The sequence below is a fragment of the Rhinolophus sinicus genome, chromosome 5, assembly GCF_057876585.1.
Source record: "Rhinolophus sinicus isolate RSI-liver-muscle chromosome 5, RSI-T2T, whole genome shotgun sequence".
In the NCBI taxonomy this organism is placed as follows: Eukaryota; Metazoa; Chordata; class Mammalia; order Chiroptera; family Rhinolophidae; genus Rhinolophus; species Rhinolophus sinicus.
In genome coordinates, this window is record NC_142505.1 from 75213297 (window position 1) to 75235558 (window position 22262).

At 34.6% G+C, this 22262-nt stretch overlaps 1 protein-coding gene across 12 annotated transcripts in view; it reads right to left on the reverse strand.

Moving 5' to 3' along the window:
- Window positions 1–22262, reverse strand: part of RAPGEF6 (Rap guanine nucleotide exchange factor 6) — a 183036-nt gene that overhangs the window by 35872 nt on the left and 124902 nt on the right. For 7 of the 12 annotated variants that reach the window (XM_074313473.2, XM_019756031.3, XM_019756036.3 and 4 more), the window contains 6 exons: window positions 21846–21954; window positions 16934–17174; window positions 10157–10314; window positions 8123–8137; window positions 5313–5553; window positions 3146–3529 (listed from right to left, as the gene is read on the reverse strand). In XM_074313473.2, coding sequence (XP_074169574.2) covers window positions 3146–3529; window positions 5313–5553; window positions 8123–8137; window positions 10157–10314; window positions 16934–17174; window positions 21846–21954 — 1148 coding nt within the window. Of the gene's footprint in view, window positions 1–3145; window positions 3530–5308; window positions 5554–8122; window positions 8138–10156; window positions 10315–16933; window positions 17175–21845; window positions 21955–22262 lie in introns of those variants that run through there. The other 5 variants (XM_019756032.3, XM_019756037.3, XM_019756030.3 and 2 more) reach the window with 2 other exon arrangements.

Below are 22262 nucleotides of genomic sequence, written 5' to 3' on the forward strand. Positions count from 1 at the left end.
CAGAGCATGTGTGTGTTACATGTCGTTGAACTCTAACCCCTGGCAACCCTATGAATGAGTGACGTCCACAGTATTCTGTCCTCAACAGCCCCGCTCAGCTCCTGTAGACTTAACCTATGGCTTCTTTTATGGAGTCAATCCATCTCATGTTTGGTCTTCCTCTTTTCCTGCTGCTTTCTATTTTCCCTGCATTATTGTCTTTTCCAAAGAACCCTGTCTTTTCGTGATGAAGTATACCACCACGAAATATCACCAATCCACAAAGGAACACAGCAAGAAGAGTAAAAAAGGAACAAAAGAATTACAAAACAGCCAGAAAAATAAATAAATAAATAACATGGAAGGAGTAAGTCATTACATATCAATAATTACTCTAAATGTAAATGGAATGAGTTCTCCAATCAAAAGGCAAAGAATGACTGGATAGATTAAAAAATGAGACCCAACTATATGCTGCTTACAAGAGTGACTTCAGATTAAAGGACACACATAGGCTCAAAGTGAAGGGATGGAAAAAAATATTCAACACAAGGGGAAACCAAAAGAGAGCTAGAGTATCTATACTTATATCAGACACAACAGACTTTAAGCCAAACAATGGAAACAAGAGACAAAAAGGTCATATAATAATAAAGATGTCAACTCATCATGTAGACACAAAAATTGTAAATATATATGCACCCAACAGTGGAGCGTCTAAATATATTAAGCAAATACTAACAGATCTGAAGGAAGAAACAGCCAATACAAAAACGGTAGGGGATTTCAATACCCCACTTTCAGCAATGAATAATCATCCAGACAGAAAATCAACAAGGAAACCTCGGACTGCAACCATACTTTAGACCAAATGGATACATATAGGACATACTATCAGCAGAAAACACTTCTCAAGCATGCACGGAACATTCTTTAAGTCAGATCATAAGATAAGCCACAAAACCAGTCTCAGCAAATTTAAGAAGTGTGAAATCATACCAAACATCTTTCCCAATTACAATGTTGTGAAACTAGGATTTAACAACAAGAGGAAAACTGGAAAATCTATAAATATGTGGAAATTAAACAACACACCCTGAACAACAAATGTCGACAAAGCAAACAAAACGTAAATTAAAAAAAAATCTCTAAACAAAGGAATATGGATATACAACATAACAAAAACTATGGGATGCTGCAAAAACAGTTCCAAGACTGAAGTTTATAGTGATAAATACCTGTATGACAAAATAGAAACATCTCAAATAAATTACCTAATGTTACACATCAAAGAACTAGAAAAAGAAGAAACAGCCCAAAGTTAGGAGAAGAAAGGAAATAACAAATAGCAGAGCAGAAATAAAACAGGGGGCAGAAAAACAACAGAAAAGAGCAAGGAAACTAAAAACTGGTTTTGTGAAATGATAAAATTGACAGCTGTTTAGCTAAAGAAAAAACAGAGAGCTTAAAATACACTATTTAATACAAAGCAGAACTGACTGACTGACCTGTGTCATCTCTGCTGAAAATTTAATGTCCTTTATGCTCTTTGATATTCTTTAATTAAATATAAGAATACAAAGCAATTAACTTTACATGAAGTATTGATGATATGTATAATAAAATGTTCTTTATAACAAAATGAATGAAAGCCAAGCCTTTTAGCCAAATCCTAGGCCTTTCTTATTTATACGCATCTTGGGGCTACTGCCTTTCCTGAGCTTCAATGACACTTCATAATTGCACTGCTCTACTATTTCTTGCATCAAACCCTATCTCTTTGCATGGACTCTCTTCTTTACCCCCAAACTAAGAATGGTTACTGGGGTATGGTTTTTAATTCTCTACAGTGTTCTTTCTACACACTTTTCACACAGAGATCTCTCTTGGTGTCAATCCATTTTCTTCATGGAGTACTCCAAAATGGAGTCTGTAACTCTCAAATTTTTACTCCATGTTTCCCATACAAACAGTTTAAATTTCTAGCCTTTCAAGTGTTTATCATGGCATCTTTGTTCCCATTTTTAGACCTAGCTGTTAAAAACTGAGAGGTAGGTGGTATAATTCCTGCATTCTATAGGTGAGAAAACTGGTCTTCATTTCCCATGAGAGAGTCAAGATTCAAATGCAGGTGCAGTTGATTCTAAACACTCCATCTCTATTCAATACTCTTTTTACAGCGTCTAGATCAAATACAGCCCCTGGTTAACTTCATAGTTTCCTATTACCATGACAGATTTATGATTTAAACAGTGCCTATAAAGAGTCAAATTTTATTTCATGTGAATACTAGGAACAAATTACCATTAAATTCTGAGGAATGTATGTAGACAGAATTCGGTAAGGTGGAATTATGCTGATGTGTGTGTGTGTGTGTAACATATACATGTATGTATTATATATAAAATATATATTACATATATGCAAATGTCCTTAAAATGGCCCAAACTACACCCCCCACCCCCCTTTTGAATCAGACTTGCTTTAAGAGGAATCTGTTGATCAGCAATGTCCTGGATGAGGGTCAGAAAATACATTACCTGGACGGGCTTCTCACAATGAGAGGGGATAAGGAGGAAGATTCCCAGGAACTCATGTAACCATCCACAATTCCTGGGCTTAGGAATTCTGAAGGACTTTTATGGTTCTAATGACCTACCTCGCTTGAGGGGCAACACATCCAGTGATACCTCATGCAGTGCCTAGGAAACAGGAAGAGCTCACCAAGAGGCTGCCATTACTATGACTATTGTTGTTTCAAAAGAGCAATTTTTAAAGCATTGACACCACGCTGTGATTTTTCAGTGCCAAATCACAGTGAGGAAGGTACTGCAAGATGCACAGTACGGAAGTCTGATGACAAAGATCAGCTGCTGGGCACACATCCAAAGAGGGCACAATCCATCAAAGGGGAGAAAGGAGGAAAATGGGAAGGCAATCACTCATATTCACCAAAAACAAAGTTTAAGTAACAGAAAGGTGGAGGAAACAAAGAGAGAAAAAGCTAGTTTCACCAGAGTGGAAAATGTATTAAATCTAACAATACTTCAATAGAAATATATTAATTGAACTTTTCTTCTCTTAGCCATTTAATACCTCAGCAAAAAAATCAGTCTCATGTCTAATATCATGACAAAGCCATATACCAATATTTGTACAAACTTACCTGATTATTGCAAACATGGAATTGAAGTTCTTACATTCTCGACAATGAAGTGCAATTTTAATAAAATGCTTAACAATCTTCATTCGTTTAAGCTGATTTGATTCCGTTAAAATCTCTGAGGCAACCCAGAATGTCTCTTGGTTTACAATGTCCTCAAATTCTTTCAAGTGAGTATTTCCTGTTTTGGACTCTAACTTAAAAAGGTCATCAATGTATTCAGTAGGCTCGATATTACGAAACAGATCAAAGTCCCGCATGGACAGCTGGGTGGCCAGTTCGATGGTGCTGAGCTGCAGCATGGAGAGCTGGCTTTCCTTAACCAGTTCTTGAGCATCTTCATCAGAACATAAGGTTTCTGTTTCCATGTTATTTTTTAAATAATACCTAAGAGGCAAAAAAATTGTTTGTATAAATGATTTCATATTTGTAAGAGCACTCTCCCTCTTTATTATTGTCAAAATATCATTATACTGTTAAGAACTCTTTGCCAAAATGTTAGCAGACTATTCACTTACTGGTGAAATGGAAAATTAACATTTTAAATGAGAAAACTTTAAAGAAGTTGTTCTGTTATTGTGCCAGTTGTTATCCATTATGTTAAAGAGTAAAAGCAACGCTGATCACGCTCTGAACGCAGTCACTTTATGAAACCACTCACGCTGTGTGAACAATAGTGTGTACACTCTTGAGGATGAGGGCTGAGGGCATCTGATACACGTGGGTGGGGTGGGGGTGGGGGGCTATGTAAGTATGTGTTCAGGGGCAGCATGAATAAACACCTGAACCCAGACTGTTTATATCTCTATTCAGAAGTTGCTGCTGTGCTCATTTCCTTCTTTATTTCTAAATTTCCAAGAGAAGAGGAATAAAACCCCTAAGAGAGGGGATACGCTCCCACTAATGATTTCTCCTTTGTTAAAGACAAAACCTCATTCCAGCAAATGGCCTTGATCAGCAACCATAAAAAAGACCGTTTTCCTTTCTTCCTTTCAGATCAACAATTCTATGGCACTTGTATCTTGTATAGAGCCGGTGCCAGGGAAAAGAGGTAACATAGTATATACCACATGTAACTTACTTCATTCTTTTCTAATTATAACTTATCTAAGTCTAAATTTGTGTCCATCTACTTTCTACGGTTAAGGAAATATACCTCTTTTTCTTCTGCCTTTATACTGCTCACATGCCTGAAAGAATACCACAAATTACAGTGTTGAGACTCATTATACTATAGATAATAAAATTATACCTAATATGTATAGAGTATGCTATGTTTATTAACTCATCTAATTCTTTTAACATTCCTATGAGGGATGTTCTATTACTAATATCCCAATTCTAGTTATGAGGAAATTCAGGCACAGAGAAACTAAATAACTTGTCCAAGGTCACACAGCCACAGCTAGGATTAGAACTTGGGCAGTCTGGCTCCAAGGTCTCATGCTCTTAACCACTACGTACAGTCAGCAAAGCAGAGTTAACCCTCTCTCTGTTAACAGCAACCATGACGGACAGTCGTTTTAAGGTTTCTAAGATCTCATTCCACACGTGAATCTAAGCTCACTAAAAGATTACATTATTCTATGAGAAAACCACTAGAGGAGAGAACAAATGTACTACTGCACCAACATTTTAGTGGATCAAATAATTTTCAGAGCACATTTTTAAAAATTAAAAAAAAATTTCACGCATATTCATAAAAAGAAAACTACTTAGAAAGAGTTGTGAAAATTATGGATTATTCTGCCCAAAGTACATATTGGTCATATTAAAAACAAATTGATAAATTAATACATATACACTCAGATACATGTAAAGATACGTATCATTTAGTTTCCTCCTCTATAAAAAAAACAGGAATTGGACTACATCAGTGGTTCTGAGACCTTATTTTAGCCAGAGGGATAAAGTATTTTACCAAGTTGTCTTCCCATTCCTTTTCCGACTTTTGGGTAGCCCTAATGAGGATAAGAAAAGCTGAAAAAAGAGAAATCCTACTTTAATTTTAGAGAAAACTCAGGGGCCCTCACACGATGTTTCTACTTAAAATATCCATTTGAACAAGGAATCTTCAAAAACACATCTAACAGAGTGGAGCGGGTTGGCGGAAGAAAGGGGGGGAAAAGCACATCTAGAAATAAGTACATTCACTAATAAGCATGTTCACCTTCCATTAAGTTGAATTCTATCAGCTAATTTGGAGAATTGGTCCGGAAGTCTTCTCTGTTTTATGACACCCTCAGGAGTAACAGAAACTTCACAGAGAGAATATGTGTCGGATGCGCCAGTCAAACCAAATTCATGAACAGCATGACAAACAACTTCTTTAGCTGTAGTGTCTTTACTGATGATAATGTAGCAACTTTGTTGATCAGCTTTGAAAACTCTTATAACTTGATCAGGAATATCTATATAAATATAAAAATGTGTTGTTATTTTCAAGAAAATTACTCTCTTCAAAAAGCAATCTGAAACACAATGATCCCTCTAAACAGTGAAATACACATTTCTGTTTCAGGAGGTTGACAGAAATCACTGCTGCCTTTATTGATAAATAAGTGTATCTACCTTTTCAGATGACAAAACACTAACATGCTCATAGAAAAACACAAAGAAAAAGATAAAAATTAGGGTCGTACTACACATACAATCTGGAAGCCACAATTCTTTTCTAAACATTTTGATGTCATTTTAAATATTTTTAATTATCCAAACCCTTAATTAATGATAGGCACACATTTCACTTTCTATTGTCTTGCTGCTAACATACTGTACCATCTTCCGAGAAGGAACACAAAGTTGTATATTTTGCTAACAGGGTTAAAAAAAAATCAGACTCTAGTAAAGTCATTTTTCCCCATGCGACGGACAACTGTCATATAGTCACACAAGAGGGATTCAGGCATCATAAATGGGCACCTAGGACAGACCCACAAATGAGGTTATCCAAAAGGCATTCCATAACCCAAACCCTGATGAATTTGCCAAGGTAATAAAAACGCCACCTTGGAAAACATTTGAGAGACAGAGAAAAAAATTATCTGCACTAGTATCAGTGTCAGTGTAAACCTCTTTTCCTATTTCAGAATTGTTACATGTATAATATATATATATATATATATATATATATATATATATATATATATATATACTCTTTACAAATATTAATTAATCGGGTGAATGGTAAATAGGAGGTTAGAATAAAGTTGAAGCAGGAAGAAAATGATCTAATCAGTTCAAATTTTAGGCACAAAGCTAGAATACACATAAAATTATCATCCTGGAAGGGCAAAACAGACATTTAAAAAGAATCTTTGAGGAGTACTGCACTGGTTAGTTTTATGATTCCTGTTTCATTAATGAAATTCTTATACACTAGGTAAATGAGTTCAAGAAAAAGATTCTTATCATGCTTCCCCGAAAATAAGACCTAGCTGGACAATCAGCTCTAATGTGTCTTTTGGAGCAAAAATTAATATAAGACCGGGTCTTACACGTATTAATTTTTGCTCCAAAAGATGCATTAGAGCTGATTGTCCGGCTAGGTCTTATTTTTGGGGAAACATGGTAGATAGCTGGACTTTCAACCCAAAGGCAAAATTTCTGGAATGTTAACTATAATCTTGCATGAGTAAAATTTAAAAACGAGATATGTGAAGGACGCATGTATTGATGCTGAGGTTACACTACAAATGAGAGAACTTTTTATGTATTTAAAATGACCATGAAAAACCAAAAACAACCGAAAGACTCTTCATTCTGCTTTAAATTGTTAATTGCTGAACAAATATTTATAGAGTGTCTCTTTGTGTCAACAGTGTTCAAGTGATGAATTTACAGTAATAAATGAGATGAACAAAACCTCTGTTCTCAGGGATCTGCTGCATTCAAGGAAGTGGTGGTTTAAGGAAAGACAGATAACGATCAAGTAAGTAATATAATCCACAGAGTGAAAAGTACCACAAAGAAAACACGTTGGTGGTACAATGGTATACATGATCAAAGATTGGCAACCCTATCTTATTAAGAACAACCAGATAATAAATATTTTATGTTTGCAAGCCAAGAGGCAAAATAAATAATATTTCATAGTTTCTTATATAACAAGAGAAAAAACAAATTTCCACAGGTTTTTAACAGAATTCAAAACATAATAATGGAAACATAAAATACGTAAAGATATGTAAACACGGAGGTTTAGGCAACACTGTAAAATGTCCACTAAAAGAAGACTGGTTAAATGGAATACCAGCTGTTTAAAATATTTTGGTAGAATGATACATCCTGATACAGAAAAATATTCAAGGTATATTGCTAAGTGAAATGGGCTAAGTGGAAGAAAACTATAGCGTATCATTTGGGGAGAAAGGAATGATACACACAGTTTATGTGCACTAAAATTTCTGGAAGGATATACAAGTAAATGAACCATTGTTAATTCTGGGGAGTGAAGACTTTGATATTCTATCCTTTCTCTGCAGTTTGATTTTTTAAAAACTGTAATTATATGCTTCTTTATAATTAAAAATCAGTTAAAATAACTCAGACTTGCAACGTAGAAAGAATATGAAGTTTACTAAATATTAAAGAATATATTTTTTTTAACAGTTTGTGCTATTAAATAAAAAAGTAAAAGTAAAGCTATTAAGTAAAAGTTCCATATGCAGACTCGGAAAAAAAATCTGAAGTTTCAAAATCCTTTTAGACACACACTGACTTCTTTGATGCCTCATCTTATATCAGGTCAAAAATTCCAAAAAACTTTTCATAGTATAGCATGATGCTATGAGTACAAAAACATATATATTCAAAGAAAATGACTAAAAGAATACATGCCAGTTTACATTGGCAACCTTTTAAGTGGATAGAAAAGTTCTGTCTCCTACTTCATTCACTTCTTTATCATTTGACTTTTAAAAAATAAAATACTACATACAAACATAAGTAATAGAAACCAGAGGCCTTCAAGATACTTACAGTAAAAACCAACAGCTGTAGGCAGCAAAAACAAAGCAAAACCATAAAAAAGTCAGCAATCAAAAGCAAACTATTCAACAGTTTTGTAGCTTTGTACCTATTTTCTATTACAATAAGAACTTTAAACATGCAACAGCACATAGCTGAGATCAACACTAATGAAAGTTAATCTAACTCGGTTGATGACACACATGGACTGCAACATGTATGTGATGTACACAGCTGATCTAAAATTCAGTGCTGTTGTATATAAAGAGCTGAATTTAAAATTAACTGGTAATGAATATTTTATTTAACATAAATATAAGTAGCACCATAAAAGGCCTTCCATAAATTTGCACATTTGGGGGATTAAAAATAAAATTTGTAAGTTAAATACGTGTTTTATATGTGTTCATTTATATTGCTGCAGACACAGGCTGCATACTAAGCTTTGCAGACTGACGTTCTCTAACTAGAAAACAGGTTTATAATCATACTGTGAAAATTGGACCCCAACAGTTATTAAGTTGTTTTTAGGCTCCAAACCCACCCTGCCTGTCATGATGGCCTGCGATTCTGCAAACCACATTTCTTCTTTGCCAACTGGCTCTCTCTTAGGTTCTGCCACAAAGGGGCACCAGGGGCCAACTGCAAGGTTAGAGGAAGAGACTTGCTGCTTTGTGGGCTTTTGTTCCTGTATCACCCCAGCAACACATCTTCACCCTGGTGGTGGCATTTCTTTCACGTACCAGAAGCTGCATCCAATTTGTAGTCAGTCCTCCTAAACCTCTGTAATACCTTCCTGCCTGCTTTTTTCCACCCTTTCAGGTAAATAGTTTCCTTTATATCTTGGTAACAATTCCTTATGTTAACTTCTGATCAAATATCTAGAGTGGTTTCTATGTCATGACTGAACCTTGACTAATACAGAAATCACTAGAAATCTCTAAGCTAACAATTCATTAAAATTTTTGTTCTAGAAAAAACACTGGAGGTCACCTAGAGAGTAGGGTGTGTCAAGGACAGATTAATGGGTTTAGTATTCTCTCCAGTGGTTAAGAGACAAGTGAAATAAACACGAAGAAACAGTGTGTAGAACGACTTTCACTAACCTGTTTTTATGTTATGTCCTACAATTTTTATATTTACATTGCTGTATTAAAACATAAATTTTACTACTACACTTCTATTTCCTCCTTTCTAATACTGAAATTTATGTAATTTTCTTCCCTCTTTACACTAGAGCTGCTAGGAATGTCAGCATCAAAACTGAAGCTGAACCACAACTACACCGACCTTTGTGGAGGTATTTTTTCCCTCTTCTCCTTGGACCCAATTACATATTTCAGTTTTTAACTGTGTCTTCTATTGAAAGCCAGCTAAAATCTTTTCAAGTGATGGGTATATGAATAATTCTTCAAAGTCAGTATGCTTCTTCCTTATAATGAAATTTTAGATTATAGTGTTAAATGACAATTACTGCCTCTCTGTATCAATAGATGCAGAAAAATTAACTTCATGTCTGACACTGAAAGTTTGAACACCTTTGAAAAAGATGTTATAGTATTTTAATTAATACATGACAAAAAACAACTTTAGCTTCAGGTGTTGGGGGGAATATTAGTGTTGCTAGAAAATTACTAACCCATTTCTATACATCACAGAGGAAGATAAGTGACGCCACTTAGATTTGAACAATCTGCCTTAAATTCTTTTCCACACCCTGGATAACATGTTTCTTGACCAAGAAGTAGCTCTGCTCTCATTCCACTGCTCAGAATGGGGTTACCAAAAGACACCTAAATGCAATCTCTTTTCTGTGTACTTCTATTTCATACTGGAGGAAGTAGCACTCCAGTGTAGACAAAGACAATCTTCTCTTTAGCTTTTTACATTAAGTCATAATCTAGAGGTTAGAAAAGAGAGCAGCAAGAAAATTTAGTATCTGTTGCACATGCCTAATCATCTACTTGTCCACTGGGTACCAAAATGGCTACATACATAAAAACAAACAAGCAAACAGAAAAACAGTAAAAATCACAAACAAATCACCTGAAGGATTAGAAAAATCCAACATGCTGGTGGTAGGCTGCAGGAGATCCGGGCTGCTGGATGACAGTGTCCCAGGAATCGGCATGATAGCCAAACTATGTCTACAGTGCCTTGTTCCCACAATGCTGTCATCTTGTGATTGGCTCAGGCCTCCATCACTTCAAAAGAATGCCAGATATTACTTTAAAGTACTTGAGGGTTCTTAATAGGAAACACTTTTGTTCTCTGAGCACTAAGGCATAACAGAATTCAAAGTGGTGATTTAAAAAATTAAAACATAGCAATTTTTCTTAAAAAGGGGACACTGTAATAATGATAATGGCAATAAATGTTTTTTAATAATTATACTCAAATAAAACTTAACTTGTACATTTAAGTAATTCTACTACATCACGGAGAAATAGTCATATTTAGTTTTTGCTGGGTTTGGCAGAGAAATTGGACCTGGATGTTTAGGGAGCCCTTGAGATCAGGCAGTTTCAGTGGACAGTGATGCACGTATCCAACGATGCACAGCCAATATCACCGCAAGGTTCTCTCTCTCAACAGAAAAGCTCTGCTACCTTCTAGGCAAAGGACGGAGTTGGGTCTAAACCCAAACCAAAATATGGCAGGTTGTAGAAAACAATGGGGCCAGGTTCAAGTGACAAAATAAGACAGGTCTCTAAACGTGAGCAATCTGAGAATGCACAAACCATCAACTGTAGAGAAAAGGTAACAGGAAGATGATGGTACAGAGAATAGCAACAAACAATGAAAACGTGATAAATATTAGGAAAAGGAGGACCAGAAACAAAAATGGAAGAAAGAGAATCTAATAGTCTCTAAAGCTTATTCTAAGGGCACATGATTTCTTGTGTGAGCTCTCAAGTCTAGTTATTTGGCTATTTCCTAGATGATAACATCAAAACCAGAGTTAGAAAGCAAGTCATCTAAAGTTAATTCCCTTTAAAGGTTTCAAAAACAAGTATCAATTAAATGGCCATATATAAGCCAATAAAATATTTTTCCTTTAAAATAGTTAAAAGTGTTACACAGGCAACTCTAAACCCATCTAAGAGAAAAAATAAAAACAAAAAAACTTAACTGTCACGTAACTTTTAGATAACCCCAAAAGTCCTATGAAACATAGGAAAAGCAAAACAGTCCTAAACATTCACAGAATAGCAATGGGGGGAAAAAAACCTCCCATCAGCATCAAAACCACATTAGCACTATTTCTAAGGGTTATGTTTACATTAAAATCAATGCTTTAGGTTAATCTTAATTCCCATCTAAATGTTATTCAATGGAGCATTCTATCCAGTACTTACTACATACCATATACAAACAGAGGTAGAACAGAATACTTACGGATTATCATGGAATGGATTAAAGTCTGTCTTAAAAATGAGTGATATGCGATACATCTAGAATATGTTAGGAGTGAAAAATAGGACTTAGGCAGATTAGGAAAATATGCAAGATGAAGTGTAGAGGATAGTTAAATAAACAGCTAAAGGTCTGCTAATAGCCAGACAAGAGGGAGCCAGACAAGAGAGAGAGCAGAGGAGTCAGAAAAAAGCATGAAGACATGGAAGAGAGCAAAGGTAAGTGTTTCAAGAGCAAGCTATGTCAGACAGACCTGGGTTGTTATTAGCTGTGTGACCTCAGGGAAATTTCTTTATTTCGGGGCCATGCTTTCCTCATCTAAAAATGTGAATAATGCTATCTATCCCCCCAGGACCACTGTTAAGATTAAATTAGGTAATGTAGGTGAACATTTTGGCACAGAGGAAAATAGGATTACTATTTTTAATATTAGTGAAGTATTTTTACCAAAATTAAAATAAAATGGTATAAACCTAGAAAGGATTTTAAGCACTTCATATTGAAAAACAGAGATGGGCAGAGGGGGGGTACAACACTTAAAGGCACTATAGAAATAGGAAATGCTTTCCTGGGGAGAGAAGACAGTCTGATCTGACAGATAAGGCAAAGGAATTAGCTTATTTAATAAGTAATTTTGTGCTTATGCTAAATTGGCTCCTTATAATTAGGTGGGTATTCCTAAAGATCAGAGCTAAATGTTTTAAGATTAGGTAAGAGATAAAAAAGGAAGGGGGATTTCACACACACTATTATTTATAGCTTTAAGTAATTTGGCAACCATTTAAATTACGTAGGAACGTGTGTGTGTGGATAAAACATATATATATATATATATACACACACATATATACACATATACATATATATATATATATAGCAATCTTTCATGGTTTTTTGAAAACAAACCCGCCAATTTTTGGACACAGAGGGTCCGGTAACTGAATCCAAGGAAACAAATTGTTAGAAAGAATAGTCAATCCTATTAATAATCAAAGTAGAAGCAACTTTAACAATGTTAAAATGTTACAATTTTCTATTAAAAGAAATTGGCTGCATTAGCTGCAGTAAGTTAGAATGTACAGGCTAAGAGAAGCACATGAAATACTGAAATCCTTACTTCTCTTACTGATCTTATTTAATATTACTTCCGCTTTTTAATAGGTAACAGATATGACACTGTACAGTTATAATAATGTAAAGCTGGTTACAAACTCATGGTAATCAAGGTGAGCATGTATAAATGAAATTATACTAATGTTATGTACAACCCATGCCATGACATGAATGAAATAGTATCTAATTGGCAAAATATCCATGCTTGTTTGGAAGCTGAACTGATAAAGCCTATTTGCAAACAGTTATGCCATTTCTTACCAAAACAGTCTCCTGAGAAGGTGATGCAGTAACAGAAACAAGACAGTTTTGAAAAATTCCTCAATAATTCCCCAACACTAAATTTACTTAAAGTATATTTTAGTTTTATATTATGAAACTAAAAAGACTGAGTAAATATCATCAATATGCAAATAAAAAATAACACCAATATCAAAAGCAAACAAAAAATGTATGCTGACAAGAAATGGGGAGAAAATATAATTTCTGACAAGCAAATAAGGCAGTCTGCTTCTGGTACCGTTATAATAAATAATATAAAAATATTACTTAGGCAATCTGATTAAACAAAATAAATGTTGAGTGATTAAAAAAATAGATCAGATTTCCTGAATTGTGAAAGTCTCAGGTCAAGAAAAGCCATATTGCTAGGTCTTTATTTACAGATGTTATTCAAAATCAGTAACTTGTTTTTCACTCTGAATTTTCAGGAGCATTCCTTCATTTTAAAATTATGTCAGGTAACTGAATCCAAGGAAACACATTTCCTTGAGTTATCTGTTCTTATCTCAACTATTTATTCCTTCCTTACATTCACTTTCCTTATTCCTCTCACAGATGGAGACACTCTGACAGTATTTCTACAACTCATCCCCTACTCTTAGATAAGTGAGTGTTGCAAAGGGCAGAAACCAAGAGTCTCTTCCAAAGAGCCCTGGCACATAAGAGATGTGCAGAAACTGTAGAATTAAACTAATTAAAATGTTTTTCATTAAAACGTATTCAAAGTAAACAACTTAAAAGCTACAGAAAACAAGCAAGAAAAGAAAAATTACCTATAAAACCACACCTTAGAGAAAACCACAATAAACATTTTTCTTCTAGTCTTTTTTGCAGTATATATAGCACAACTTATTTAAACAATCCCTTGTAGTTGAACATTTAGGGGATTTCCAATTTTGTTTTATTATAGGTAATATCCCTAAGAACATCTGTACATAAATCTTCATTTAATTATTATTAGAAATGGAATTACTGAATCAAAGTTATGGACATTTTTAAAGCTGTTACTAAAAACTGTCCAAATGCTTTCTAGAAGGCTGCATCGTTTTACATTCCCACAGCAATCTCAGCTTATTATCTCTTACGTTATTAATTCTGGCCCTAACTATTCTCTTTGGCAATTTTTAATGAAACAGTTTCCTGTTTTAAATTGTGTATCTTCGATTATTATTGATACAGAACATCTGATTCACGTTCTCTGCCTATTTTTCTATGGAAGTCTCAGTGATTTTGTGTGTGTGTAGCAAAAGGGGTTGTCTGAATTCATTTATAAGCATTAAGTACAAAGAAATATGACAGGCATTCTCAAAAATGCAAAGTGGCCACTCTGCAAGTCAGTTCCCTCTGCAAAATAGACTCCAGTAGAAAAACTTCACTATTTCTACTAAATAATCTATTTTTTGGTATTTATATAGCTGAAATTATTAGCATTTTACTTAGTCCAAACATACTGAGAAGAGATAGCTAGCTTAACAGTAACTCCTGAAGGGCAGCATTTTATTCATGTTTGTATTCAGAGCCAACAGCTTCCTGATAGCACAAAATAAGACTTAATAAATGCTTACTGATTAATAAACAGAAAAAAAATCCATTCTGAATTTAAGTAAAACTATTTCCACTATGGCTTTCATTTGTTGGGTACCAAATAATGCCTATAAATATTCAAATGATTGGGCCTGGACACTTCAAGTTCCACGCCTTCTGCTCTGACCAAGGGTAGAACCCAAGGATTAGTGGACATTTGGTCCTGCCCAAAACATCCACGGAGACTTCTGGTCCATGCAAGAAGGTCTTGAAATTTGGTCAAAAACGTCCACGAGTGTATTTGGCCCATGCCAAATGGTCCTTGGTATTCAAATCCCAATCTTCTGTAAAAATTGAACCCCAACCTATCTAGGCTACAGAGGCAAGAAGGGTTAGTACTGGCTATACAGCCACAAGTCACTGGACTAATAAAACACGACAGCATGTTTTATATATTAATCCTGTAAACCAAAAGTATAAATAAACGTTATGGGCTATTTGAACTCAGGGACGTTTCTAAGTGTGGACATTTTGGACAAGACCAAATGTTCTGCCAGGAACCCAAGGAGAGGAAGAATTTCTACTCCTAAAGGAGATGCTGTGGAGAAGACATACTGATTCAGCTACCTGAAACCTGAAGACAGCTGGTTGGAATGGGACACTAACAAACAAGCTAAAGCCAGTTACAATTCCAGTGTTCTCTCTTTTTTACCGACACATGTCATAAATATGTCACTGTTCAAAATGAGATAAAGGAGATAAATATATTCCAGCCCAAACCCACCAGGGATTCTGGAAATGTAACTCAGGACTTTACTGAGGAACTCCCCTTCTGATCCTCCATTCTTTTTCCTTTCCTCAGTGTCTCCATGCAGACTGGTGGTCATCCAAAACTGTCCCCAATCTCTTCAGTGTGGGCTGGCCCCTCTTATATTCTTCTTACTCAATGCTCATGTGAGAACAAGCCTTTTCTCAGAGTGTCTGCTGTGCTGCTACAGTAGTATAAGAATTTGGCTATTTTAAAGTTACAATTTTTATAAACCACTCGCCTCAAGAAGAGCAGTCACTTAGAAAGGAATAAATAATAAGCTTTCTAGAAACGAGTAACATTAAAAACACAGCTCAGGATGTTTCAATCCTTTGTGACCCCCAATTACACGAAGAGCAAATCTGCTTCCCTGACTGGAAATAATATCTCAAGAAGAATGTTTTCTAATCAGGAAATCTTTTAAGATATTTATGTAAAAGATGAGAGCTGACGTTTGCCCATTTCTAAGTTGCCTCCTAGTAAGTCTCCTTGCTGATACTGCCACACTGTGCCACACCTTCAACACCAACTACTCACGCAAACGAGAGAGGTGTTCCTAAAAGAACAAACCCTATCACGTCACATGCCTTCCTGCTCCCTATTCTGACACGATGAAGTCCGTATCTTTGGCATAATATTCTAAGCCCTTCATAACCTAGCCCCAACCTGTCTCCCTCCTTTCGTCTTTTGGTGTGCACACACAGTCTACTCAAACCTACCAAGCTTGTTCCTGCCTTTGTACTACCACCCTCTACTGCACTAATTGCCTGCCTTCCCCTGTAGATAATCAACTTTTGAAGGACAAGAAACTCACTCGACTTATCTTTCCATATTTCTATTTCTGGATATTGTGCCTAATGTATAATAAGTGTGTGGAGAATAAAGGGCTCCTGATATAAATTCCTTAGAAGAAGGGACTGTCTCTTTTCAGGGTTATAATTATCACCTGGCACAGTGCCAGGAACTATCAGAAGCCAAATAAGTATTTTCTTTGAATATATTTTGTTTGAATATGCTTTCTTTCACTGATTAATTATGCCAACCTACTATGTGCTAGGTATTGTATTTGATTAGAACTTTTGTGATTGCTTAAGGAAGTAAATAATGTAAAATATACAGATATAACATATACTAGAGTCATTTCCAGTAATGACACTTCAGTGGATTAATTTCATATTTTATAGACCTTAATTTATATTTAAAATCTTGAAAGATTACACAGTTTTGGTGACATCTCATTTTGGAAATAGAAACTGATTTAAAAAGTCAGCGTTAGAATTCAAGAGGGAATTAAACAGTGCAATAAGAGCAAGATGATTTAAAAGACAAAAAACTAGGATCAGTGAATGTGTCCCCAAATTTAACGTGTTCCAATATGTAGATCAAGGGACTGAAATTATACCAAAAACATACCAAAAAAATATATAGAATGAAATGGACACTCTTTTCTGAAATTCGAGACAAGGTTAATGGAAGAATACATAACCTAACAGTGTTAATGTCAATGGAAAAGATGGGAAGACATTCAGAATTTATTCTTTCTTATTTATGGATTGCTTGTAGATTTTATGATTTGTTAGTTGTATAAAAAACAAAACTGACCCAACTTCCCCTCCCCAAAATAAAAATTTTACAGTCAATAGGAAAATATCCACATGACTGAGACTGGCATTACATACCTAAATAGTTTTGGAGGCAAAATGCTAAATCGTGTTTTATCCAAAATTTTCCTGATTTTGTTTCTTCCACCTGAAACAGTATTTGCTTTTACTTTCTTATTTCCTTTTTCCTGTGACGTCTGTTCAATATCTCCTGGTACATCCTGGATTGAATGGCGATTACTTTTTTTTTCAGCAATTTTGGGAATATGAGGAATACCAGATTTCTCTTGTTCAGTCCTACTAAGTAACTCTTTGAACACTGCGGAAATAAATAAACAAATTTGTTATTTCTTCACATTAGCAAGTTTTTATATCAACAAATTTTAAGGATAAACACAGTCCCTCGCTATCACTTGGCCTTTCACAGTCTTATTCATTAACCATTATGAAATTTATACCCATCCTTTATACATGACTATACTTCTGATGCTGTCCAAGAGTGATTTAAAAAACAGTCACTGGGGAAAATGGAAAGGAGGTGGGCAGGCTGCCAGCGTGTTTGAAAAGTCCAGGGGTTCCTTTTTAGGTAATAAGCAATATTAATTGCTAGTCAACTCAGATTTTGTTGAAACAGATATTTAGATTCTATTATTTGTTATTCCTTATGATAATACGTATCATTTGAGATGAGATATAAATATTATATAGTCAGGCTAAGTTTTGCAAAATTTAGCCATTAAAAAAATGGGAAGAGCTTTGCTCAACCTATTTTCACCAGAATAAATAGTACCAACTTTGGTAATACAAGACAATTTCCTTAAGGTCACATTCATGAGACTGTCACTCGGTCAAGTAAAGCAGGACTAAACACTTACTAGAGTGGTCTTATGTAAACAACCAATCAGTGTTAGATAGCTTTCTATCACCTTTAAGTCTGGTGAGTTACTTCATCCTTAAGGAGGGTGAAAGTGCAGTGGGGGACGTGTCTAGCAATCTCTTCACCTAGATCTGATTTTTCACCATGTGAGAGGGGCTATACTTACCCTGAGATCAGGTGAAAGAAAGATGTATCAGTGTAAGACTATCTATCTAGAAGCTATTAGTGGCTCATTTTCCCATTAGAAAAATCTGTATCACCTATTTTTCATTAAGCATTGTCATGAAAAAGTTTTTTGGTTATGTTACATGTGTGTTCTAAAATAAGACAGATCAACTGCTAGAGCTAAAAAAAAAACACACTAAAAAGATAAATGCTAATGTAGAAGGTAACTTTCCTAAAAACCTATGGTGCCTGTGGGGGGTTTGAATGAAAGAAAATGGTAGCTGTATATTCTTGAACATGAAGGTCTTCAGCCACATGAGATGTAGACCAGTTTATCAGTAGGTGCAGCTGTGAGCAGTATTACCTTTATATCTGTACCTTTATAGAAGAAAAGCTGTAAATTATATAAATGTGCCCAATGAAACCCCAACCACAGGGAACTGTAATCTTTTCCAGTTTTTTTTTGATAAATCAATAGTTTCCCACAGCATCAAGGACTAACAAGATTCACATGGACAAAACCTTAAGAATTGACATGTTGCAACATAAATAATTTGGTTTTCAGTTGGAAAACTGAACCCCTTTGAAAGTTTCAACCAGAATGATGTCACATTACACCAAAGTATATTGCCAGCTTATGAAAAGCTTGCACATTTTCTGCCTTCAAAATAATGGAAATCTTTAGAAGTCACCTTTCAAAAACACTGTTGGATTAAAATACAATAAATTCCTTTCAGCATCTATTTTCAAAATTACACCTGATTTTAAGCCATGTTGTAAAGGTAAAATGCTTTTTTGAGCTAAAATTAAGATATACATTCATTCAGAAAATATTTTCTGACCTATGAACACATGTCAGGCACTATACTAGAGGTCTGAAGAGTTCTCCTCTTGGAGAACATACAGTCAGTCTAAAATACATGGCAGAAAGAGAACATAACGACAAACTTAAGATGGTAGGCGAGGGGCAATCTTTAATTAAGTCACCATGTAAGGTGAAGTAGATTTTAACTAGGCAAAGGGAGGGGAAGGAGGAATGATTCCAGGTAGAGGAAATCTCAAGTTCAAAGTTTCTGCGGTAAAGGAAATGTTCAAGAAAATGAAGATGATGAGACAGAAGTGGACTGACAATGCTGTGGTAAGGTGTTTGAATTTTCTGTGAAGAACAGTTCTCTGAATGGGCAGAAGAGATCTCTGGCTGTGGTGTGTATGTAAGGTGACAGGGTACAAAGTAGTTTGTATCTTCAATGGACTTTCTTATATAATTATAAGGAAAAAATCTGTGGAGCTTGTGATTTATAGATTTAAAAAAATGATTGTGTTGACTTTAGAAAAATTAATCAAGGACAAAAATGAATGGATGGTGGGCCAATGTAATTACAATACCATTAAACAGCCAAGACCAGACACAGCGATCAGAAATGAAGGTGCCCAAAAATCAATAAAAGTTTAACACATTTGATCAAAAATTTCTCACTCTATATATGTATGTATGTTTACACACACACAAACAAAAAGCACAAATAAGGAAAGTCAAAGGACAAAAAATTGGGGGAAAATATTTACAACCCTTAAGACAAAAAGATACTGTCTTTTATAGGTCATTCAAACAAATAAAAAAATGAGTAACTCAATATAAATATGGACAAATAAAAAGATTGTTTATAAAAAAGTAATATTAACACATAAAAAGGTGCTCAACCTCCCTCATTATTAAAGAATGTATAAGAAGAACTATAAAGTTGATTATGCCCACTGGAGAGGCATTTTCATACATCGATAAATATAGTACACTGACTGCGGAAAACTTAGAAAGCAAAACTCTCTGGTAATTGTCAAAAGTAACTCCATCTTGAGAAATTTATCTTACAGGTGTGTCTATATAAGCATAAAACATAAGTACAAAGAATTTTTATTACATCCTTGTAAATAGCAAAAACTGATAATAACTTACAACATCCATCAGTGTAACATCAGCTCAATAGATTATGAGAATAATGCAATGGAATTCTATGTAATAACAATTATACAAGTAAATCTGTATGAACTGATGCGGAAAGGTACAGAATATTGTGCACAGTATGGTTCTATCATGCATCTTTCTTTAGTGTTTTAACTTTCAAACCATATGCATGTATTACTTTTATTAAAAAATTTAGATGCTAATAATAAATTATCTGAGTGGTGGTATTTTAAAAGATGTTAGAAAATTGTGAAAGCCCAGAGGAATAGATGAACTAAAATTTCACAGCAGGAAGAGAATAAACTGAGATTGTGTCAACTGTTTTCTTCTCTGGGGGCATTTGCTGAGTCTAAACATGAGGTGTGGATCAGGTAGAAGGACTCCACTAGAGGAAAGAGAACTTTTGATGGCTGCAAATACTGGCATAAAAACTGGAATAAAGCAAAGCCCAAAATCAGTGTTGCTGTTTTCTGTGAGACGTATCTATTAGTAATGCTGCATCCTTCAGATAGAACTTTTCTGTCTCCCAAGGTCCACGTTAAGCTATTTCTGTATTTTTATACATAACATCTGATACCAGTTAGTAACTATTATATCCAGGTACAGAAAGCTAAAGGTATTTGATCCTTCTAAGAACGCTATGAAATAGAGTTGGAGACATTGATGCTTGGAGAGACTTAAGTAATTTGCTCTAGGTGACAGAGCAAGCTTTGCTTTCGTGTTTTTAAAAATCAGAATCCTTTTAGTTTAACCCAAAAGTTGATGTTTCTAGATACTAGTCCAAATTACAGGAAACTGAAAAACTGGGAAGGCTTACTTATTTCCTACTAAATTAACACAATATTAGAAAACTGCCAATAGACAGTTATTTACCGGATTACACATGATGTAATTCAGTAAAAGGAACTCAAGTGAAAATGAGGAAAAATACCAAATGTTTCATTTTTCATTATGACTAAGTGCAGTATAAGGAGGAGCGAAAGAAGAAAAAAATAGAGCACACTTCCTTTTCCATGGGCATAGCTTTTAAATTCAACTCTTTTCTCAAACTGCAACCTAAATGACCTACAGGATTTTTTTTCCTCCCTACTTCTTAGGGACTCAAATTTTCTTTGATAGTTTTCAGTTGTTATGTTGTTCTCAGAATTTCAGAGAAAATTCTATGGTATTTAATAAAACCAAATTACAGTCTTTCCTAAATGTTTAAAAAAACAAATAGGAAACTAAGTTAAAAGTATAAGCTCAGTCCTTGCTTCTTTCAAACACAAACACGATCAAAACATACTGTAGGTACAGTAATCAACATTTTTACAATAAGGTAGAGTATGCTGTTATTAAAAATCTGTAATTTACTGCTTAATTCAATGTTTTACTCAATTTATTTCCATGAAGCAGCTAATGTAGCATTCATACTATTATTTTGGAAAGCTAGCTAGCTACCGTGTTTCCCCGAAAATAAGACCTAGCCGGACAATCAGCTCTAATGCGTCTTTTGGAGCAAAAATTAATAACATAAGACCCGGTATTATACTATTATATATTACATTATATTATTATATTAGACCCGGTCTTATAGTAAAATAAGATTGGGTCTTATATTAATTTTTGCTCCAAAAGACGCATTAGAGCTGACTGCCTGGCTAGGTCTTATTTTCGGGGAAACACCATGGTAAAACAGAAGTAGGCTGATTTGCACATTAGCAGGGGTAAAAGAGCCTGACTGCAACTTCTAAGTTTCATTCAGGTCATTCCACGTCTCACTCAGTATCTGCCAACGAAATACAGTACATAAAATTCAGTAGACATTTCATAAATGACTGAATGTAGTTGCAGAAGTATTTTAAAATGTATGTAACTAAATGCAAATAAACTATATCTCAACACCAAAGATAGAAACACGTTTATGGTTTTTACTATCCTCCTGCATTGTAATGACTTTTCTCTTTTCTATTATAAAAAAATGCTGTTTTTACAGAAAAACTCACCAAAAATGTTGGTCTTTACAGTAAGTGCGAGATGAGTATTATTCCTCAGAATTTCAAGGGCCTTCACAAATGTAATATTCTCAAAGTTTTGTCCATTTACTTCCATTATCTTCCGAAAAGTATATGAAAATACAAATTAAGACATGAACAACATTAGTTACTTCTGAAACTTTAAGTTTAACAGTAAAACCTTGAATAAAATGCACCCATATGTGAACAATGGTTATCTCTCAGACAAGTGGGATTACTAAATGTTTCACTTTTTTTTCTAAATTATTGTTATTTCCCCAAATCTCTACTATAAACATTTTTTTTTCAAAGTTCATTCCCCCTGGAAATCATATTAAGAAAATTTAAAGAATAACACAGGATGGTTTATATATGAAGGAAAAATTTAATCATGTCAGATCAGCTCAT